The 19,144-nt window shown below is 39.7% G+C and overlaps 1 protein-coding gene across 4 annotated transcripts in view; it reads right to left on the bottom strand.

The window, feature by feature from the left end:
- Nucleotides 1–19,144, bottom strand: part of FNDC3A (fibronectin type III domain containing 3A) — a 154,218-nt gene that overhangs the window by 98,326 nt on the left and 36,748 nt on the right. For all 4 annotated transcript variants that reach the window (XM_084879319.1, XM_084879320.1, XM_084879317.1 and 1 more), the window contains exon 3: nucleotides 1,477–1,552. In XM_084879319.1, the coding sequence (XP_084735445.1) occupies nucleotides 1,477–1,552 (76 nt within the window). The remainder of the gene's footprint in view (nucleotides 1–1,476; nucleotides 1,553–19,144) is intronic.

Raw genomic sequence — 19,144 nt, 5'->3', positions numbered from 1 at the left:
AGCGATGTGCCAATCGCATGTGTATTTCAATCTGCCAATGTCAATCATGAATTTGGTTGACACTTCTATTATAAAGAAAAGGTAAATAATATTAAAATACTTCTTCTGCCCTAACCGGTTTGGCTCAGTGGATAGAGCATCACTATGTGGACTGAAAAGTCCCAGGTTTGATTCCAGTCAAGGGCATGTACTGTGTTTGCGGGCACATCCCCAGTGGGAGGTGTGCAGGAGACAGCTGATTGATGTTTCTAACTCTATCTCTCTCTCCCTTCCTCTCTGTAAAAAAAATATAAATATATATATATATATATATATATATATATATATATATATGTATATATATATATTAAAAAAGAATATTTTTTAAAAATATATATTTTATTGATTTTTTTTCAGAGAGGAAGAGAGAGGGATAGAGAGTTAGAAACATCGATGAGAGAGAATCATTGATGAGAGAGAATCATCAATCAGCTGCCTCTTGCACACCCCCTACTGGGGATGTGCCCGCACCAAGGTACATGCCCTTGACTGGAATCGAATCCGGGACCTTTCAGTCCGCAGGCCGACGCTCTATCCATTGAGCTAAACCAGTTTCGGCTAAAAAAGAATATTTCTTCTAATTAATGTCCTTTCAATGTTCATGAATTTGTGCACCGGGCCTCTAGTAATATTATCTTATATAATAAAGAGGTAATATGCAAACTGACCATCACACAAGATGGCCACCCCCGTGTGGTCACAAGATGGTCACCACAAGATGGCCAGAAGGGGAGGGCAGTTGTGGGCAATCAGGGGCAACCAGGCAAGCAGGGGAGGGCAGTTGGGGGCAACTGAGCCTATAGGGGAGGGAAGGCAGTTGGGGGGGGGACCAGGTCTTCAGGGAAGGGCAGTTGGGGGGGGGGCAGGTCTGCAGAGAAGGGCAGTTAGGGGCAACCAGGCTGGCAAGGGAGGGCAGTTGGGGATGACAAGGCTGGCAGGGGAGGGCAGTTGGGGACAACTGGACCAGCAGGGGAGGGCAGTTGAGGGCTATTGGGCTGGCAGGGGAGTAGTTAGGCATTGATCTGGCTGGCAAATAAATGGTTAGGATTGATCAAGCTGGCAGGCAGAAGCAGTTAGGGGCAATCAGGCAGGCAGGTGAGCAGTTGGGAGCCAGCAGTCCCGAATTGTGAGAGTCATGTCCGATTGCTGGTTTAGGCCTGGTCCCTGTGGGACAGTCAGACACCCTCCGAGGGGTCCCAGGTTGGAGAGGGTGCAGGCTGGGCTGAGGGACACAAATTTCGTGCACTGGGTCTAATAAGATTAATCAAGAAACCGTGGCAAAGAGACTAATTAGGATGCTGCAGTTGTTAAGATGTAAGATATTCAGAGTTTGACTTGGTGTAGTGATAATGAAAAAGAAAGGAAGAGACCACCAGCATATATATTTTTATGTATTATAAATTTTTGTTTCAAATAATAATAAATTATCATTCTTACCTGTAATGCACTGAAACTGTCCATCTTCTCTTCTTATTGTAAATGCTTCTCCTGGGTTAACTTGTACCAGAATAACCTTAAAAAGAGGGGAAGAAGCATTAATCAAAACAACAGAAGAGCAAATTAGTATATCAAGAGCTAATAAGAGAGTAGATAATGAACTATCTAATCTTATGAAATGGGAAAGGAAAATGGGGATTACGTATTTTACACATTAGTTAAAGAAGTATGATGTCACTTTTCTGGAGGTCAGACTTAAGCAAAAAATAAGGGGATTAAAAAAAGATAGTGGCAAACTTTTATTGGAAAGTCAATAAACTTCACTATAAAACATATATAGAGTTAAACTACAGAGTATTTGGGACATTTACATTTAGTTCATCAGCTGCTAAGCACTGCGTTTATTAAAACTTAAAATTTAGCTTTGTAAGTAGAGCAGATTTGAATCAACATGACTTTTCAAATTATATTTAAGAATCCCTCCACTTTAAGTGGTTTTCTTGTAGTTTTACAGGTAATACTCACTAATTTTATGGCATTTGGAAAACAGAAAACTGGAAAAAAATCTGAGGTCCTTTTATCCTAATATTGTTAACATTCCGATAAATTTCTTAGTCTTGTTCTCTACACCAGTGTTTTTCAACCTTTTTTGGGCAAAGGCACACTTGTTTCATGAAAAAAATCACGAGGCACACCACCATTAGAAAATGTTAAAAAATTTAACTCTGTGCCTATATTGACTATATATAAAGTAATTCTCTTGAATAGGAATCAAATAAACACAAAGAAAGTATTTTATAATTACTTTATTATGAAATATTAAGTAAACAAAATAGTGAAAAATTATAAAATTCTTGTCTTGTCTGCACCAGGCAACAGTGTGCCGTGGAACAGCGGTTGAAAAACGCTGCTCTACACATAGGCTTAATTTTTCTCCTTAGACATATATGATCTCCTATTCAGATATTATAAAAAAGACTCTTCCATGTTATTACAGTATTTCATCAAATGACTATACCATAAACTATTCTACCATTCTCTTAATGTAAAAAATTAGATTTCAATTTGCTATTATTATAAACAATGCAGAGGTGAACATTTTGGCATGTATTTTTCCCTTCTATATAATTAATATTGCTCCCTTTTGATAGATTCCTAATTTTTGTGTCTATTGTTAAGCTGCTTTTAACAAAGGTTTTATAAATTCATATTCTCCCTCCATAATCTTTGGGAACAGCCTTTTACGACACTTCCCATAAACCTGAAAATTATAGTTTCAAAATCTTTGCCGCCTTGCTAGATGAAAATAGTATATTACTATCTTTTAAATTTATACTCGATTTTTATTGAGGTTAATGCTATCTCTTATTTTTGTTACTAGCTCTTTTATAAACTGGCTATTTATGTTATCTTTTGAGGTTTTAAGTGTTCTTAGTGATTTGTATTCTTTCCATATTAATAATAGTAATAATCCCTGGACAGCGTGACTCAGTTGAGTGTCATCCCCTGCAGAGAGAGGTTGCCAGCTCCATTCTTGGTCAGGACACATGCCTGGGTTTTGGGCTCAATCACTAGTAGGGGGCATGCAGAAGGCAGGCGACTGGTGTTTCTCTCTCATGGATGTTCCACTCTTTCTTCCCCCCACCCCTCAAATCAATAAAAAATATATTTTAAAAAATAATGATATTGTACTACATTATACTGCAATTATATTCCTATTTCCTTTTCTTCTTAGTTTTTAACATAGTTGATTATTTTCTTATAGCCAATGCTATCTATGATTGTAACCATCTTCTACTGCTTCTAAATTTAACTTGTAAGCTGGTTATCAAGCACTTGAAATGCGGCTAGTCTCTGTTTAGATGTGCTGTAAGTGTAAAACACACACTGGATTTCAAAGGCATTACAAAAAACACCCAACGATGGAAATACCTTGTAACAGTTTTTATATTGATTACATGTTAAAATAATATTCTGGGCATACTGAGTTAAATAAACACTACCACAGTTAATCTCATCTGTTTTTACTTTTTTAATGTGGCTACCATAATTTTTAAAGGTAGGCACAAGTCTGATATAAATGATGTTGTGAGTCTTTTTAAGGGCAATGAAAAGTGCGAGTAGTGCTATGGAGAATCACTCTGGACCTGAGAAGAGACTATAGCAGTTATTTAAGTAGGTTTCTTTTAATGCATTAACTCATTTATATTTTTAAAGTGTATTTTCTTAACATTTAGAGAGAGAGAGGGAGAGGGAGAGAGAAACATTGATGAGAAAGAAACATAGATAGGCTGCCTCCTACACATGCCCCTACTGGGGCCTGAGCTGAAATCTGCATATACCTAGATCAGGAATCAAACCTGTAACCTCTTGGTGTAGGGGATGACACTCAACCAACTGAGCCACATGGCCAGGCTTAATGCATTAATTTTTGTTTTCAATTTTTATTATTTTCTTTCATTTTCCTTAGACTTACAATGATGTTTTTCTAATCCTTTCAGTTTAATACCTATTTCATTCTTTTTAAAGTAATATATATACTTTAAGACTCTGAATTTTATTGAACTTAAGTTTTAATCACACAGACTATTTTCACTATTATTTTTTATGATTTTCTGCTATTTTGTTCTTAATTTCCTGTGACCCAAGAATGGTTTTATAATAAAGAAAACAAAATCTGTAAAGGGGGCTAGACGATTTTCAGTTTGCTTTTATTTCCAATACATTTTTGTCAATTCCAACAAATCCTAGTTCTTTAAAAATATTTTTAACCCATTCTGTCTTTTTCACTATTTTCCTAATTAGTGTTGGAATTTGGTAGAGGTGGTGAATTACTGAAGGATTTTACCTGAGAATAGCATTGGGTTAAAACAGGAGAGTTCTTAACCTGGGGCCACAGATAACTATTCACAGGCTTTATGAACTACCCAGAATTGTATATGAAACTTTCTGTAGTTATTACCATTTTCTAGAAAAGGGTTCACTGTTCTCTTTAAATTTCATTCAATTCTTAATGAAACCCTAAAGTAGTCCTTAGTGTGTCACACAATGCTGTGTGCTTTATATACATGTTATTTCTTTAAAATCATGACATCTCACAGTATTGTTACTAAAAGTTCTATAAAACACTAATTGTTTCTTTAATGAACTAATTCACTACAAGGTTGGTAAAAAGAAGTAAAACTAAGAAAACCAAACATGACATATACATAACTAATATATTCTGCTATTAAATAAAAAGGAGAGAGAGGCCTCTTTTAAATTATATGTTCCAGAGTAAACAATAAAATTAACTTATCTGAAAATCATTTATTAACTACCCACTTGTTTGGCACCTATTTTTATATGTACTGTAGGTACCAAGAAAAAAAATCACAGTCCAAGGTCTCAAAAGTTCACATTCTAGTGAGGGAGGCAGACAGGTACTCAGCCAACAAACTGTACAGTGTCATCTATATATATAATGGAGGAATATGCAAATTTGCCTGGGATGCCATCATGTCACAGCTGTTCACAAGGTGGGCGTGCCTGCAGAGCCTGGGACAGCACTCCGGGTCTAAATGCGAGTTTCTGTCCAGGCAGACTCCCCTGTGGCCAGCCCACAGGCCTGTAGCCGAATGCCAACGTGGACCTGGGGTTTACTAAACTTTACTGGAGTTGCACCCCACACCCCACCCCTTGCCCCAGGACCACGCTACCCACAGCAGGGCACCCCAGCAGCTTCAGGACAGGCGGGTGACCCAGGAGAGCTGGGGGGGTTGGGGGGGAAGGCTGCAGGGAACCACCGAGGGGCGGGGCTACTGGAGCCAAGCTCCTGGGGTCTGAGGAGAGTGCCTGAAGGAAGACGAAGCTTCTGGGCAAAGCAGCCACCCAGTAGCCATGGTGGGGAGTGGACAGGCCCCGCCTGAGGGGCAGTTCCCAGGCGAGTGCTGCAGCTTCAGCAAAGTGGCTGGCCAGGAGGTGGGCAGCCCAAGGGGTGCAGAGTGTCACTGAGGTGCCCGGGCAGGGCCTCAGGTCAGGGCAGGGGGCTGATGGGAGGGGATCTGCCTCACCCACAGAGAACGAGGTTCTGCAGTGGCCCCAAGACGCAGGTCGGCCCGGTGGGAAACAAGAGGTGATGACCCTCGGCGTGGAAGGATGCCCAGGTGGAGGGGTGTGGACCTGTAGCCCTGAGGTGGAGGTGGAGGGATGGTGCCACCTCAGTGGAGGTGCGACGCGCTGCTGGGTACCCCATTGCAGTTCAGCGCAGCTCCGGGTGCTAACTGGGCCTGCACCCACAGGCCTAGCTGCAGCATACACACTTGAGAGGCGGAGGCTCCTGCTCCCGCCTTGGCCCAAAAGCAAGCCGGTGCCCGCCCAACCCCAGTTCCCAACCTGCCCCACAGCAGCAAGTGCCTGCATAGTGAGTGCGAAGCCTGCCACCTGCTCCCCTTCTAGGGAGCAGTAAAGAATGGGGGCGGGGGAGGGGGGGCGAGGGAGAGGAAAGAATGTGGAGCATCCACGGAGGAGCTTGAGAAGGAGGCTCGGAAGCCTCACAGGGAGGGCTGTTGTTTGCCCTGTGGCTGTCCCTTAGGAAAGGCGCAGAGAGCAGTTGTGAGGGCTGCCTGCGCACTGAGTCCAGTTCCACAGCCAACTGGAATTGGCCTCAGTGTCCTGGTCTATAAAATGGATTAAGCGTGTCCCAGTGCCTTCACTGAGCTTTGAGGGCCAATTGAAATACTACTGTGTTTCCCCGAAAATAAGACATCCTCCGAAAATAAGACCTAGCGCAACTTTGGGAGAAAAAATTAATATAAGATGCTGTCTTATTTTCGGGGAAACAGGGTATGTAAAGAAAATGAGGGAAAAGTGAGAAAGAAAAGGAAGGGCGAGCAACCCAAAAGAAAGATTGGAAGGAACCTGTAAACCTACTGCCAGTTAAATAGGGAATATAGTCAATAGTATTGTAATGACGGTATGATGACAGGTGGGTACTGGAAATATCGGGGGACACTTTGTAAAGTATATGATTGTCTAACCACTATTCTGTAACTACCCTGTTTTCCCGAAAATAAGACAGTGTCTTATATTAATTTTTGCTCCCAAAGATGCACTAGGTCTTATTTTCAGGGGATGTCTTATTTTTCCATGAAGAAGAATACGGAACACATTTATTGTTAAATGAAAATAAAGGAAATTTATTACCTGTATACGGTATGGTAGTACAGTAGTTGTCAAAACAAACCAGACAAACTGTGAATCCTACAGTATCAAGAATTTACTTATTTATTCAATGATAATCATGTCATCATCTTCTGGAACATCGTCATAACAATCCAATTCCTGAATTTCCTGGTGAATTTCTTGTGACTCCATTTCTTTCAGAATCAGTGGACCAAATCTCTCATGTTTAGCCTGGGGGGGGGGGCTTTATTTTCAGGGGGATGCCTTATATTTCACTCAGAAGGAAACCTGTAAGTAGGTCTTATTTTCGGAGGATGTCTTATTTTCGGGGAAACACAGTAATATAAAACCTGGAACTAATACAAAATAATATTGAATGTAAAGAAATGAAAACAGGAGTGAAATTTTTATAAATTTCAAAGTTTAAAAAAAGGCTGTAAAGGAAGGAAGGGAGAGAATAAAAAGTGTTTTTCATTTTACCACTTTATTCTTTTTAGTACATGAAAAAGACAGATGTCTTTATATGGTTCTTTTATACTTTTCTAAGTCATTATCTCATTGATGTTCAGGGCAACTTAAAGACAAGATCATTATTCCCTCAACTATTAAAAGAAAGAAAATCTTGGAGTCTGGCCCCAATGATTCAATTGTCAAGCCTTTATTTTAAAGCAGGGTTAGTGAAAATTTCTGTGAAGGGTCATATCTATACTAATAAAAGCCTTGGGGTGATCAAGCCAGCAGCGGAGGGCAGTTGGCAGGTGAGTGGTTAAGAACCAGCGGTCCCGGATTGTGAGAGGGATGACTGCAGGTCAGACATCCCTTTTAGGGTCTAAGATTGGAGAGGGTGCAGCGGGGCTGAGGGACACCCCTCCTTGTGCATGAATCTCATGCACTGAGCCACTAGTAAGTATTATAACAGGGATATAAACAATGTCCTACTCATCCCAGATAATCAGAAAAAAATATTCCTGGAGATGATAACTACATAATGTTCAGAAAGACAATCAGAAGTTAACAAGCTAAAAATGAGAAGAGGACATTTCAAGGAGAGGGTGAAACACTCAGCTGTGATGCTGGTCTGCCAGCTCTGTGGCGGGGAGGTGCAGAAAAGGAATAATGGCCTCTACTAGCACTTCTGCTTGGGAGAAAGCTACCCCTTCAGCTTTCATCCTGATGCCAGATACTTCAATTCCTCCCCACATGTCCCAGGTGCCTTTCCAACTGCTGCCCCAATGCTGTAGCTCAGAGTGAGTGAATCTGAGTCTGTGTGTGGTCCCTTTAAGAGGAATTCCTGGGATTCTAGAAGCCCTCCCTCATTCGATCACAGTTCCCACTGGCTTTTACAGCCAGAAGTTATGGGGACTTCTTTTCCTGGCATGGGAACCAGGACCTGGGGGTCTGCTGTGGGGCTGGGACCCGTCACTCCTCAGGGATTTTTAACCACAAGTGGGTGTTGGACCAGCTCGTTCTATATCTCTGCCCCTCCTACCACTCTCAACCTGCATTCTTTGTATCTGTAGTTTTAGGACTTTTGTCCAGGTAGAAATTACTTCTGAATGATAGCTGTTCTGTAGTTTAGTTATAATTCTGCTGCCATCTTGACCTGAAGCCTCTAGTAATTTTTTGAAGATTCTTTGAGATTTTCTATGTACAGGATCAAGCCATGTGCAAACGGAAAAACTTTAGCTAGACTAACCATGGAAAAAAGAAGAACACAAATCATCAAAACTTGAATTAAAGAGACATTACAACTCAAACCACAGAATTACAAAGGATCATAAGGGGCTATTGTGAACAACTATATGCAAAAACTGGACAACTTAGAAGAAACAAAAATTTCTTAAAAACACACTTAACAAAGATTGAATCCGAAGAAATAGAGAATCTGAACAGACCAATTCATAGTAAGAAGTCAGTAATTAAAAATCTCCCATCAAAGAAAAGCCCAGGATAGGATAGCTTCATTGGTAAATTTTACCAACCATTTAAATAATGCCAATCTTTCTCAAACTCCTCCTAAAAAAAATTAAAGAGGAGGTAACACTCACAACTCGTTTTATGAGACCAATATAACCTTGATGCCAAAGCCAAAAAATGACACCATAAGAACCCTCTTCCTCCTCCACACACCCCCCCCCAAAAAAAAAAAAAATTCTGGCCAAAATCCCTGATGAACAAAAATTAAAAACTCTTAATAAAATACTAGCAAACCAAACTTAGTAGCATATTGAAAGGATCATTCACCATAATCAAGTGGGATTTATCTCTAGCATACAAGGATGGTTTACCATATATAAAGCAATAAATATGATATATCACATTAATAGAATAAAATAAAAAAAATCTCTATAGACATGGAGAAAACATCTGACAAGATCTATTTATGATAAAACACTTAACAAATTAAATATAGAGGAAACGTATCTCAACATAATAAAAACTATATATGACAAGCCCACAACTAACATCATACTCAACAGTAAAAGCTTAAAAGATTTTTTTCCAAGATCAGGAACAAGACAAGGGTGCTCACTCTTACTACTCTTACTAAACATAGTATTGCAAGTCCTACCCACAGTCAAGAAAAAAGAATTAAAAGGCAGAAATAAAAGACTAGGAAAGGAAGAAGTAAAACTATCTCTACTTGCAGATGACATGATTTTATATCTAGAAAATTTTAAAGACACCACCAAAAAATTGTTAAATCTAAGCAATGAAATCAGTAATGGTGTAGAATGCAAAATTAATATACAAAAATCTAGTGTTCTATACAATAACAATACATTATATGGGGGGGGGGGAAGAGAAAGAACAATATTTACAAATAAATTTAACCAAAAAGGTGAAAGATTTCTACCCAGAAAATTACAAAACATCAATAAAAGAAATAAACACACACACACACACACACACACACACACACACACAAATAAGATATCCCGTATTCATGGACTAGAATAATTAATATTATTAAAATGTCCATACTACCCGAAAGCCATTTACAGATTCAATACAATCCCTACTGAGATTCCAATAGCATTTTTTACAGAGTAGAAAAATAATCCTAAAATTTATATGGAATTACAAGATCCTAAATAGCCAAAGCAATTCTGAGGAAGAAGATCAAAGTGGGAAGCATCATGCTTCCTGATTTCAAGCTATCTTATAAAGCTCTCATCATCAAAACTGGTACTGGCATAAACACAGAGAAATAAAGCAATGAAACAGAATCAAGAGCACTGAAATACAGCCATGAATATATAGCTGACTAATATTTGACAAGTAAGCCAAGAACACTCAATGCAGAAAAGAGAGGCTTTTCAATATGAGGTACTAGGAAATTGGAAAATCATAATACATGAAGAATGAAACTGTCTTATACCACTCACAAGAATTAAGTCAAATTGGAGTAAAGAAACATAACACCTAAAACCATAAAACTCCCGATAATACATAGAAAAAAGTTCCTTGAGACATATGTCTTAGCAATGAGTTTTTTGGCTATCATACCTGAAACACAAACAAAATGAAACTGAACAAGTGGGACTATATCAAACTGAAAAGCTTTGCACAGTAAAGGAAATGACTCACACAATGAAGAGACAATCTGTAGAATGGGAAAAAGTATTTGCAAGTCATGTTTGATAAGGGTTAATATCTGAAAATATATAAAGAACTACAATTCAACAGCAAAAGAACTTAAAAGGCAATTTAAAAACGGGCAAAGGAAATCATTTTTCCAAAGAAGATACACAAATGGCCTACAGATAAATGCTGTTGTTCAACATCACTAATCATTACAGAAGTGAAAATGAAAACCACATTGAGTTATCAGCTCATACCTGTTATTATTGATATCATCAAAGAGACACTAGGATATATACAGAAGTTTCTTGAACAATTGCTGTTGAGAATGTGAAGAAAAGGGAACCCTTTTGCACAGCTGATGGTAATGTAAACTGATACAGCTATCATGGAAAATTGTACGTTGGTTTCTAAAAAATTTTAAATTAGATTATTGTGTGAACCAGCAATTCCACTTCTGGGTAAAGATCTGAACAAACAAAATAAAAACACTATGTCAAAGAGATATCTGCACCCCATGTTCACTGCATCATTATTTACACAATGGCGAAAACATGGAGACAACCTAAGTGTCCATCGTAGATGAATGGGTAAAGAAGCTGTGATATATGTATCTCCAGTGGAATATTATTCAGACATAAAAAAGAAGAAAATCCTGCCATTTGTAACAACATGTATGGACCTTGAGGGTACTATGCTAGGTAAAATAAGTTAGAAAGACAAATACCGTATGGTCTCATTTATATGTTAAAAAAAAAAAAAAAAAAAAAAACTCATAGAAAAAAAGATCAGATTTGTGTGTGGTACCAGAGGTGGAGATGGGTGCGGTTAGAATGGCCCCCTTAAGAATTAAGTAATGGGGGTGTAATGTACAACATTATTATAGTTGACACTGCTGTATGGTATATTTGAATGTTGCTTAAGGAGATAAGAGCCAAGACAGTGAGGTAGGTGGAAGTTACACTCAACTCCTCCCAGGACCACATCAAAATTACAACTAAATTATAGAACAAAAAACAAATAATTATCTGAAAACTGAATATGTCTAATAACTAAGGATATATACAGAAATCTCTCGAACTCTGGTAGAAGAGGTGGAGACATGAAAATGGGATGGCCTTGCATCCATTGCAGAGGTTGACACTTGGGTGGGATATCCCTGAGAAGCAAGGGATCTAAACCCCATGAAAGGTTCCTCAGCTCAGAGCAGCAGTGATGAGAAGAGGAGCCCATATAACAACTGGCTATGAAAATCAGCAAGGATCCCATCCACCTGCGTCAGTGGTCAGGAAGCTCATTAGTCAACAGAGCCAAATATCAACAGTACAATGATTGAAATTTCTTTTGAGAGCCAAATTTTTTAAACTTAAACTTCTAATGCCACTTCTTCAAAACAGACTCGCCCAGGCCGTGGTATTTTGTGGAAGAGCCACACTCAAGGGGCCAAAGAGCCGCATGTAGCTCTCGAGCCGCAGTTTGCCGACCAAGGATCTGGGTGACACAGTAATCTGCTAGAAACCCAGGCATCTTCTTAAAGGGCAAGCATACAAAATCTTACTTGAAGGCACTCACCCTGGGCTCCAGTGGAGGGATGGCACCAAATGGGACTGAAGTCATGTAGGGACTGAGTTGTGTGGCTTCTGGGATAAGTAGAGGGACAGCTGTCAGTCTCCCTGTTTTGAGTTTCTCTCTTCTCCCCCACACCACTGATAGACACCATATCTCCTACTGTATCAAGCACTTCTTACATATGAAATTAGCCTAGCGAGCTACACTAACTAGCCCCACCCTGTCAACTCCCTGAGGGCCTTTCTTTCTAAGCTAATGGATGAGGGATCTACTGGTGGCAGCCAGTCTGGCCCACATTGCAATCAGTCTTGAAAAACTCTTGGGATATTCCACGCAAGCTCAGAGATTGCCAAAGACACACAGGGACAGACTGAGTTGTGTGACTTTAGGGTGAGGGCTGCTCAACCAGCACCATTGTTCCTGTGTTGGGACACCACCGCCATGGGAACTACATTAACCCTACCCTGCAGACTCCAGGAGGCTCCACCCTGCCAAGCTCCCATAGAGCTGTGGGATTTTCTGGAGGCAGCCAGCCTGGGACCTTGCTGCAGTCTTCCGTTAAAAAATTTCTTGAAGAGTTGGCCAGTGTGGGCTCATTTGGAGAGTCATCCCACATACCAAGAGGTTGCAGGTTTGATCCCCTGTTGGGGCACATACAGAAGGCAACCAATCAATATTCTCTCACTCTTGTTTCCCTCCCTCTCTCTCTCTCTCTCTCTCTCTCTCTCTCTCTCTCTCTCTCTCTCTCATCAACAAGTGTATCCTCAGGTGAGGATTAAAAACAAACAAACAAACAAACAAACAAACAAACAAAAAATCATGCTTGAGGAATTCCAGGCAATCTCAGGGGATGCTTGGACACACAAGCAATAAGCACAAGGGTCAATCCTTTTCATTTATGTGCCAATAGCAATCAAGGTTCAACTACAACAGGAGGGCACACACAACCCACACAAAGGACACTCCTGGAGCACCTGGTTTAGGTGACCAGGGAATCTGCACTACTGGGTCTTACACTACATAGGCCACTCTACCAAGATCAGGAGATATAGCAGATATACCCAATACATAAAAACAACACCGGGAGGGTGACAAAATAAGGAGACAAAGAAACATATCCAAAATGAAAGAACAGAACAAAATTCCAGAAAAAGAACTAAACAAAACGGAGACAAGCAATGTATTAGAATCACAGTTTATAGAGATGCTCAATGATAACAGTCAGAATTTCAACAAAAAAGATAGGAAGTATAAAAATGAAGATAGAAAACATAAAAAGAATCAGCCATAAGTGAAGAATACAAAAGTTGAAATGGACAATATATTTAAAAATATGAGGATAGTTTAAGGGGCGTGGAACATCAAGCATACCAACACCTGCATGATAGGGGTACCAAAAGGAAAAGAGAGAGAGAGAGAGCAAGGAATTGAAAATCTATTTGAGGAAATAATGACAAAAAACTTCCCTAACATGAGTGCAGTCTCCCAAACAAGATGAACCTAAAGAGGCCCAAACCAATACACATCATAATTAAAATGCCAAGAATGAAACACAAAAAGAGAATTTTAAAAGCAGCAAGAGAAAACCAGTTAGTTATTTACCAGGGAGCTCCCATATAATTATTAACCGACTTCTCATCAGAAAGAATTGATATGAAATATCCAAAGAGATAAAAAGAAAGGACCTACAACTAAAATTACTCTACCCAACAAAGCTATCATTTAGAATTGAAGGACAGATAAAAAGGTTCCCAGATAAGAAAAAGCTGATGACTTTCACCAAAACACTATCAGAAGAAATGTTAAAGATTTCTTAAGATGAAGAAAAATAAAAATAAAAAAATATATAAATAGTAATTCCTGGTTGGTGTGGCTCAGTGGGCTGGGCATTGTCTAGTTCTCCCAAAAGTTGTCAGTTCAATTTCCACTCAGGGCACATGCCTGAGTTGCAGGCTCCATCCCCAGTAGGGGGTGTGCAGGAGACAGCTGATCAATATGGTTTCTCATCGATGTCTCTCTTTCTTTCTTTCTCAGATGCTCCCTCTATCTCTCTCTTTTTTTAAAAAAACATGCCCTAGCTGGTTTGGGTCAGTGGACAGAACATCAGCCTGTGGAATGAAGGGTTCCAAGTTTGATTCTGGTCAAAGGAACATGCTAGTGTTGTGGACTTGATCCCCAGTAGGGGGCATGTAGGAGGCAGCCAATCGATGTTTCTATCTCTCCCTCTCCCTCTCTGAATCAATAATAAAAATAAAAAAAAATATATATATTTAAAATATATTTTATTGACTTTTTACAGAGAGGAAGGGAGAGAGATAGAGAGCCAGAAACGTCGAAGAGAGAGAAACATCGACCAGCCGCAACCAACGTACATGCCCTTGACCGGAATCGAACCCGGGACCTTTCAGTCCTCAGACCGGTGCTCTACCACTGAGCCAAACTGGTTTCGGCAATAAAAATACATTATAAAAAATCATCAAACTATTCTAAAATAAATGAATAATAAAATGGCAACAACTACATATCTGTCAACAATTACTTTAAAAGTAAAATTGAAATGTTCCCATCAAAGATTTAAGATGGCTGAATAGATGAAAAAAAAAGAAAATCAAGACCCTTACATGTATATGCTACGTATAAGAGTCACTTCTGATTGAAAGACACACACACACACACACACACACTCACACACACACACACACAAACTGAAAGTAATGGGATGGAAAAAATTCATAACAATGGAAACAGGGAAAAAAAGCTGGGGTAGTAATACTTATACCAGACAAAATACACTTTAAAATAAAGGCTATAAGAGCCGAAGCCGGTGTGGCTCAGTGGTAGAGCGTTGGTCTGTGGACTGAAAGGTCCCAGGTTCGATTCCGGTCAGGGGCATGTACATTGGTTGTGGGCACATCCCCGGTAGTGGGTGTGCAAGAGGCAGCTGGTCAGTGTTTCTCTCTCATCGACGTTTCTAGCTCTCTATCTCTCTCCCTTCCTCTCTGTAAAAAATCAATAAAAAAAAAAAAATATATATATATATAATAAAGGCTATAAGAGTCAAAGGAGGACTTAGCAATTCCACATCTGGGTATTTATCCAAAGAAACCTAAGACACTAAATCAAAAAGACACATGCATCCATATGTTCATTGCTGTATTATTTACAACTAGAGGCCAAGTACATGAAAATTCATGCACTGGAGTGGGGGGGGGGGTGTCACTCAGCCCGGCCTGACCCCCTCACAGTCTGGCAGCCCTCAGGGCAGTTGACGACCCAGAGATCAGAGGATACTAGATATATCAGGGTGATTATTACCTAAGGTATATAAATGTCTGATCACTATGCTTTACACCTAAAACTAATATAATAGTGTATGTCAACTGTAATAAAAAATAATTTTAAAAAAAGATATAATCTCAAATCAAGCACATGCTTGAGAAAGCAAAATGGTAAATGCGCTTTGGAAAAGAGTTTAGCAGTTTTTTATAAAGAAAAACATAACCTTATCATACATGATATATCAACCATGCTCCTACGTATTTACCCAATTGAGTTGAAAATCTACTCCCATCCAAAAACCTGCACATGAATGTTTAAAGCAGCTTTGTTTATAAATGCCAAAAATTGGCAAAAATCAAGTCCTTCAGTAGGTGAATAAACACTATGGTACAATGAAGTATCACTCAATAATAAAAATAAATGAGTGATTAAGCCATGAAAATAAATTATCTAGATCACACTGCTATGTGAAAGAAGTTGGTGTGAAAGGGCTACCTAATGCTTGCATCCAAGTATATGACATTCTGAAAAAGAAAAAAATTATAGGGACAGTATAAATATTGGTGGTTGCCATGAACTGGGGTGGGATGGCTAATTAGAGCACAAAAGATTTTTAGGGTAAACTATTCTCTATGATATTTTAATGGTGATACATGACATTATACATTTGTCAAAACCAAAGAACCATAAAATACCAAGTGAACCCTAATGTAAACTGTGGAAGTTAATAATTATAACAGATGTATCTCATCGATATAAGATGTTAATAATAGGGAACTGGTACTATTAACATCTCAGGTATATGAAAGCTCTCTAATTTTTGTTACCAACAACTGCTCTAAAAAGAAAGTTTAATTTTTTAAAAAGGGTGATGAAGATTCCTCAAACATAAAATAATTCAGATGCTGCTAGTCAAAATGAATAATAAATGTCTATTACAGCTTCCCTAAAAGCAACACTAGTAACAATAATGTCAGGAGGGATTCCCTCTAGTATAATTCATGCGCCAAAAGACCCACTATATATAATATGGCACAGTATCAAATGTTTACTATATAAAACCAGAAAATACAGATGAGGCAATGGGATAATCTGGATGGCTAACTATAAGAATTTTTAATATCATGCATGCACTTGACACTTCCTCCTATCAGGAAGTGTTTTTGGGTTTGCTTTTTACTCCAGGCACCAACCAGGTGTCTTATCTCTACAGGAAAACTCTAACTTGATCACTGATGGCATACCAATAAGTTCCTAAGACAAAAAAAAAAAAAAAAAAAAAGCCTGTTTTTAAGTTTATTTACTTCCCACCTCTAATTTTTATCTACTTTTTTAAATAATTGATTTCAGAGAGGAAAGAAAAGGGAGAGATAGAAACATCAATGATGAATTGATCACCTTCCTCCTGCATGCCCCATACTGGGGATCAAACCCACAACCCGGCATGTACCCTGACAGGGAATCAAACCTGAGACCCTTCAGTCAGCAGGCCCATGCTCTATCCACTTAGCCCGGTTAGGGCAATTATTATCTACTTTTGTTCAGTTCCTTCAATTCCCACCACGGATATTGGACCACTTTTATTTCACATTACACTTTTATCTTCTTGATCTACTGTTTACTATAACTACATGTATTGATTTAAGTCCTAACAGGCATTTCTATAGTCTCTTCAGAATTTCAAACATATATTGAGTGCTTTAATTCAGATTCAGCAAACATTTACTGAGCTCCTTTAGCCTCATTTCACCCTCATTGCTATAGCTACTCTAAAGAAGTTATTGTTACCTCCACTAGTGACCTGGTGCACAAAATTCATGCACATTAAAAGGGGGAAAAGAGGAAATAATTTAATATTGCTATTTACCCTTTCTCTTCAATAGAAGTGTCAGAGATGAAAGAAATTTAGTAAAATGTATATGAAAACGTTCCTCCTGTCAGAGTCTGGGGCTCACCACGAGACACAGAGTCAAGTCCCTGCCCACCCACATGCACCTCAAAATTGTGTGAGACCCAGACCCAGCCACTGGGCTAGATCCAGATCAGGCGAGTCCCACCATGGTCAAGCCCTGTCGGGCAGGGGCCATAGCCTCAGGTCCCCTGGCCCAGTGTCAGAAAAGGGGGTGTGGCTTGAGGTCCCCCAGCTCAGACCGGGGTGGGGGGAGTGCCTTGAGGTCCTCTGACAAGCCCTTCCAGGTGGGGGACATGGCCTGAGATCCCTATAAAGCTCCGCCGGGTCGGGGGCATAGCCTGAGGTCCTCCACCAAGCCCCATGAGGCAGGGGTGGGGACCACGCAGCCTCAGGTCCCCCGGCCCAGCCCAGGCAGTGGGGCACAGACTCAGGTCCCCTGTCCAGCCCCTTTGGGTTGGGGTGCGGTCTGAGTTCCCGAACCCAGGGTGTACCTTGAAGTCCTCCGTCAAGCCCTGTTGGCCAGGGGGCAGGCCTGAGGTCCCCCGGCCTGGTGCTGGGGCAAGGAAGTAGCCTGAGGTCCCCTAGCTCAGCAGCAGGACGTGAAGCACACCTTGAGGTCCCCTGTCAAACCCTGCTGGGTGGTGGACACAGCCTGAGGTCCCCTGTCAAACCCTATGGGGGTGGAGGAGGGTGTAGCCTCAGGTCCCTGTTGATTGCTCGTTAAAGCTTCTTATGGGAACTTGGCCTCAGCTGTGAGTGCAGCCATCTTTGTGATGGAGTGATGGTCAATTAGGATATTCCCTCTTTATTAGATAGGATTTTATACAGAAGCAAACATATTCAGAGAAGTTAAAAAAACTTGTCTGAGTGCACCCAAATCAAGTATAAATCTATGAACCAAGTCATATACACTTCCCACTCATCTTTATCTCTCCCTATAAAACTACAAGATATTCTGCTAGTTAGAATTTAAGGTTTTATGCCACCCTCTGAAACCTGTTTTTCATATCCTATCTAAAAACCTGTCCTCTAGACATAACGATCCTATCTGATCCTTCAAATCTTTCCAGTAGGTTCTTCTATTCCTAGTTCCTTTCTCTATACAGTAAAACCTTGAAATAATGGATTAATTCAGGTGAGACATTGTCCCTTAAAGCCAAAAGTTCGTTATATAATAAAGTAGGTTTCCCCAAATGTGTTGGCTAAAAAAATTGACTAATTTAGCTGTTCTTTGTTTTTAATGTTTGGAGGTTTGTTTTTTTTAATTTATTTATTTATATATATTTTATTGATTTTTTTACAGAGAGGAAGGGAGAGAGATAGAGAGCTAGAAACGTCGATGAGAGAGAAACATCAACCAGCTGCCTCTTGCACACCCCCTACTGGGGATGTGCCCACAACCAACGTACATGCCCCTGACCGGAATCGAACCTGGGACCTTTCAGTCCGCAGACCGACGCTCTACCACTGAGCCAAACCGGTTTCGGCAATGTTTGGAGGTTTTTTAAACTAATATTTTTAGAGAGAGAGAAAGGGAGATGGCTAGAGAGATAGAAACATTAATGAGAGACACACATCATTGATCGGCTGCCTCCTGTATGCCCCCTATTGGGGATCAAGCCCACAACTCAGGCATGTATCCTGACCTGGAACTGAACCCATGACCTCTTGGTTCCTGGGTCGATGCTCAACTGCTGAGTCACACTGGCTAGACTAGTTTACTTGTTTTTACTTCAGTACATACATTTATATAATTAAAATTAAGTATGTATGAAAAGTTTAATTCCACAGAAAAGTTTTCTATATGTATTACTGTAACTTAAATTTATACTGAATAGGTCTAGTAAATGCTTGCACTCACCAGTCACTGGAAGTAAACAAATGCACATGGCTGGGGTGTGGCTTGCAGTGTTTCCCAACCTTCTCTCATGATGAGAATCACCTGGTGGAGTTGTTAAAACACAGATTCCTGAATCCCAACTAAGAAGTGCTAAACTAGAATTTTTGAGAACATATAGGTAAAATTGCATACCTAACTTAGTGCTCTGAATATAAAATCTGTCTTAGAGCACTAGTTAAGTATACAATTTTACCTGTATGTTCCCAAAAATTCTAGTTTAGCACTTCTTAGTTGGGATTCAGGAATCTGTGTTTTAACAA

The sequence above is a fragment of the Pipistrellus hanaki genome, assembly GCF_964339955.1.
Source record: "Pipistrellus hanaki genome assembly, chromosome: 3".
Lineage (NCBI taxonomy): Eukaryota > Metazoa > Chordata > Mammalia > Chiroptera > Vespertilionidae > Pipistrellus > Pipistrellus hanaki.
This window is presented reverse-complemented; position numbering and strand designations above follow the sequence as displayed.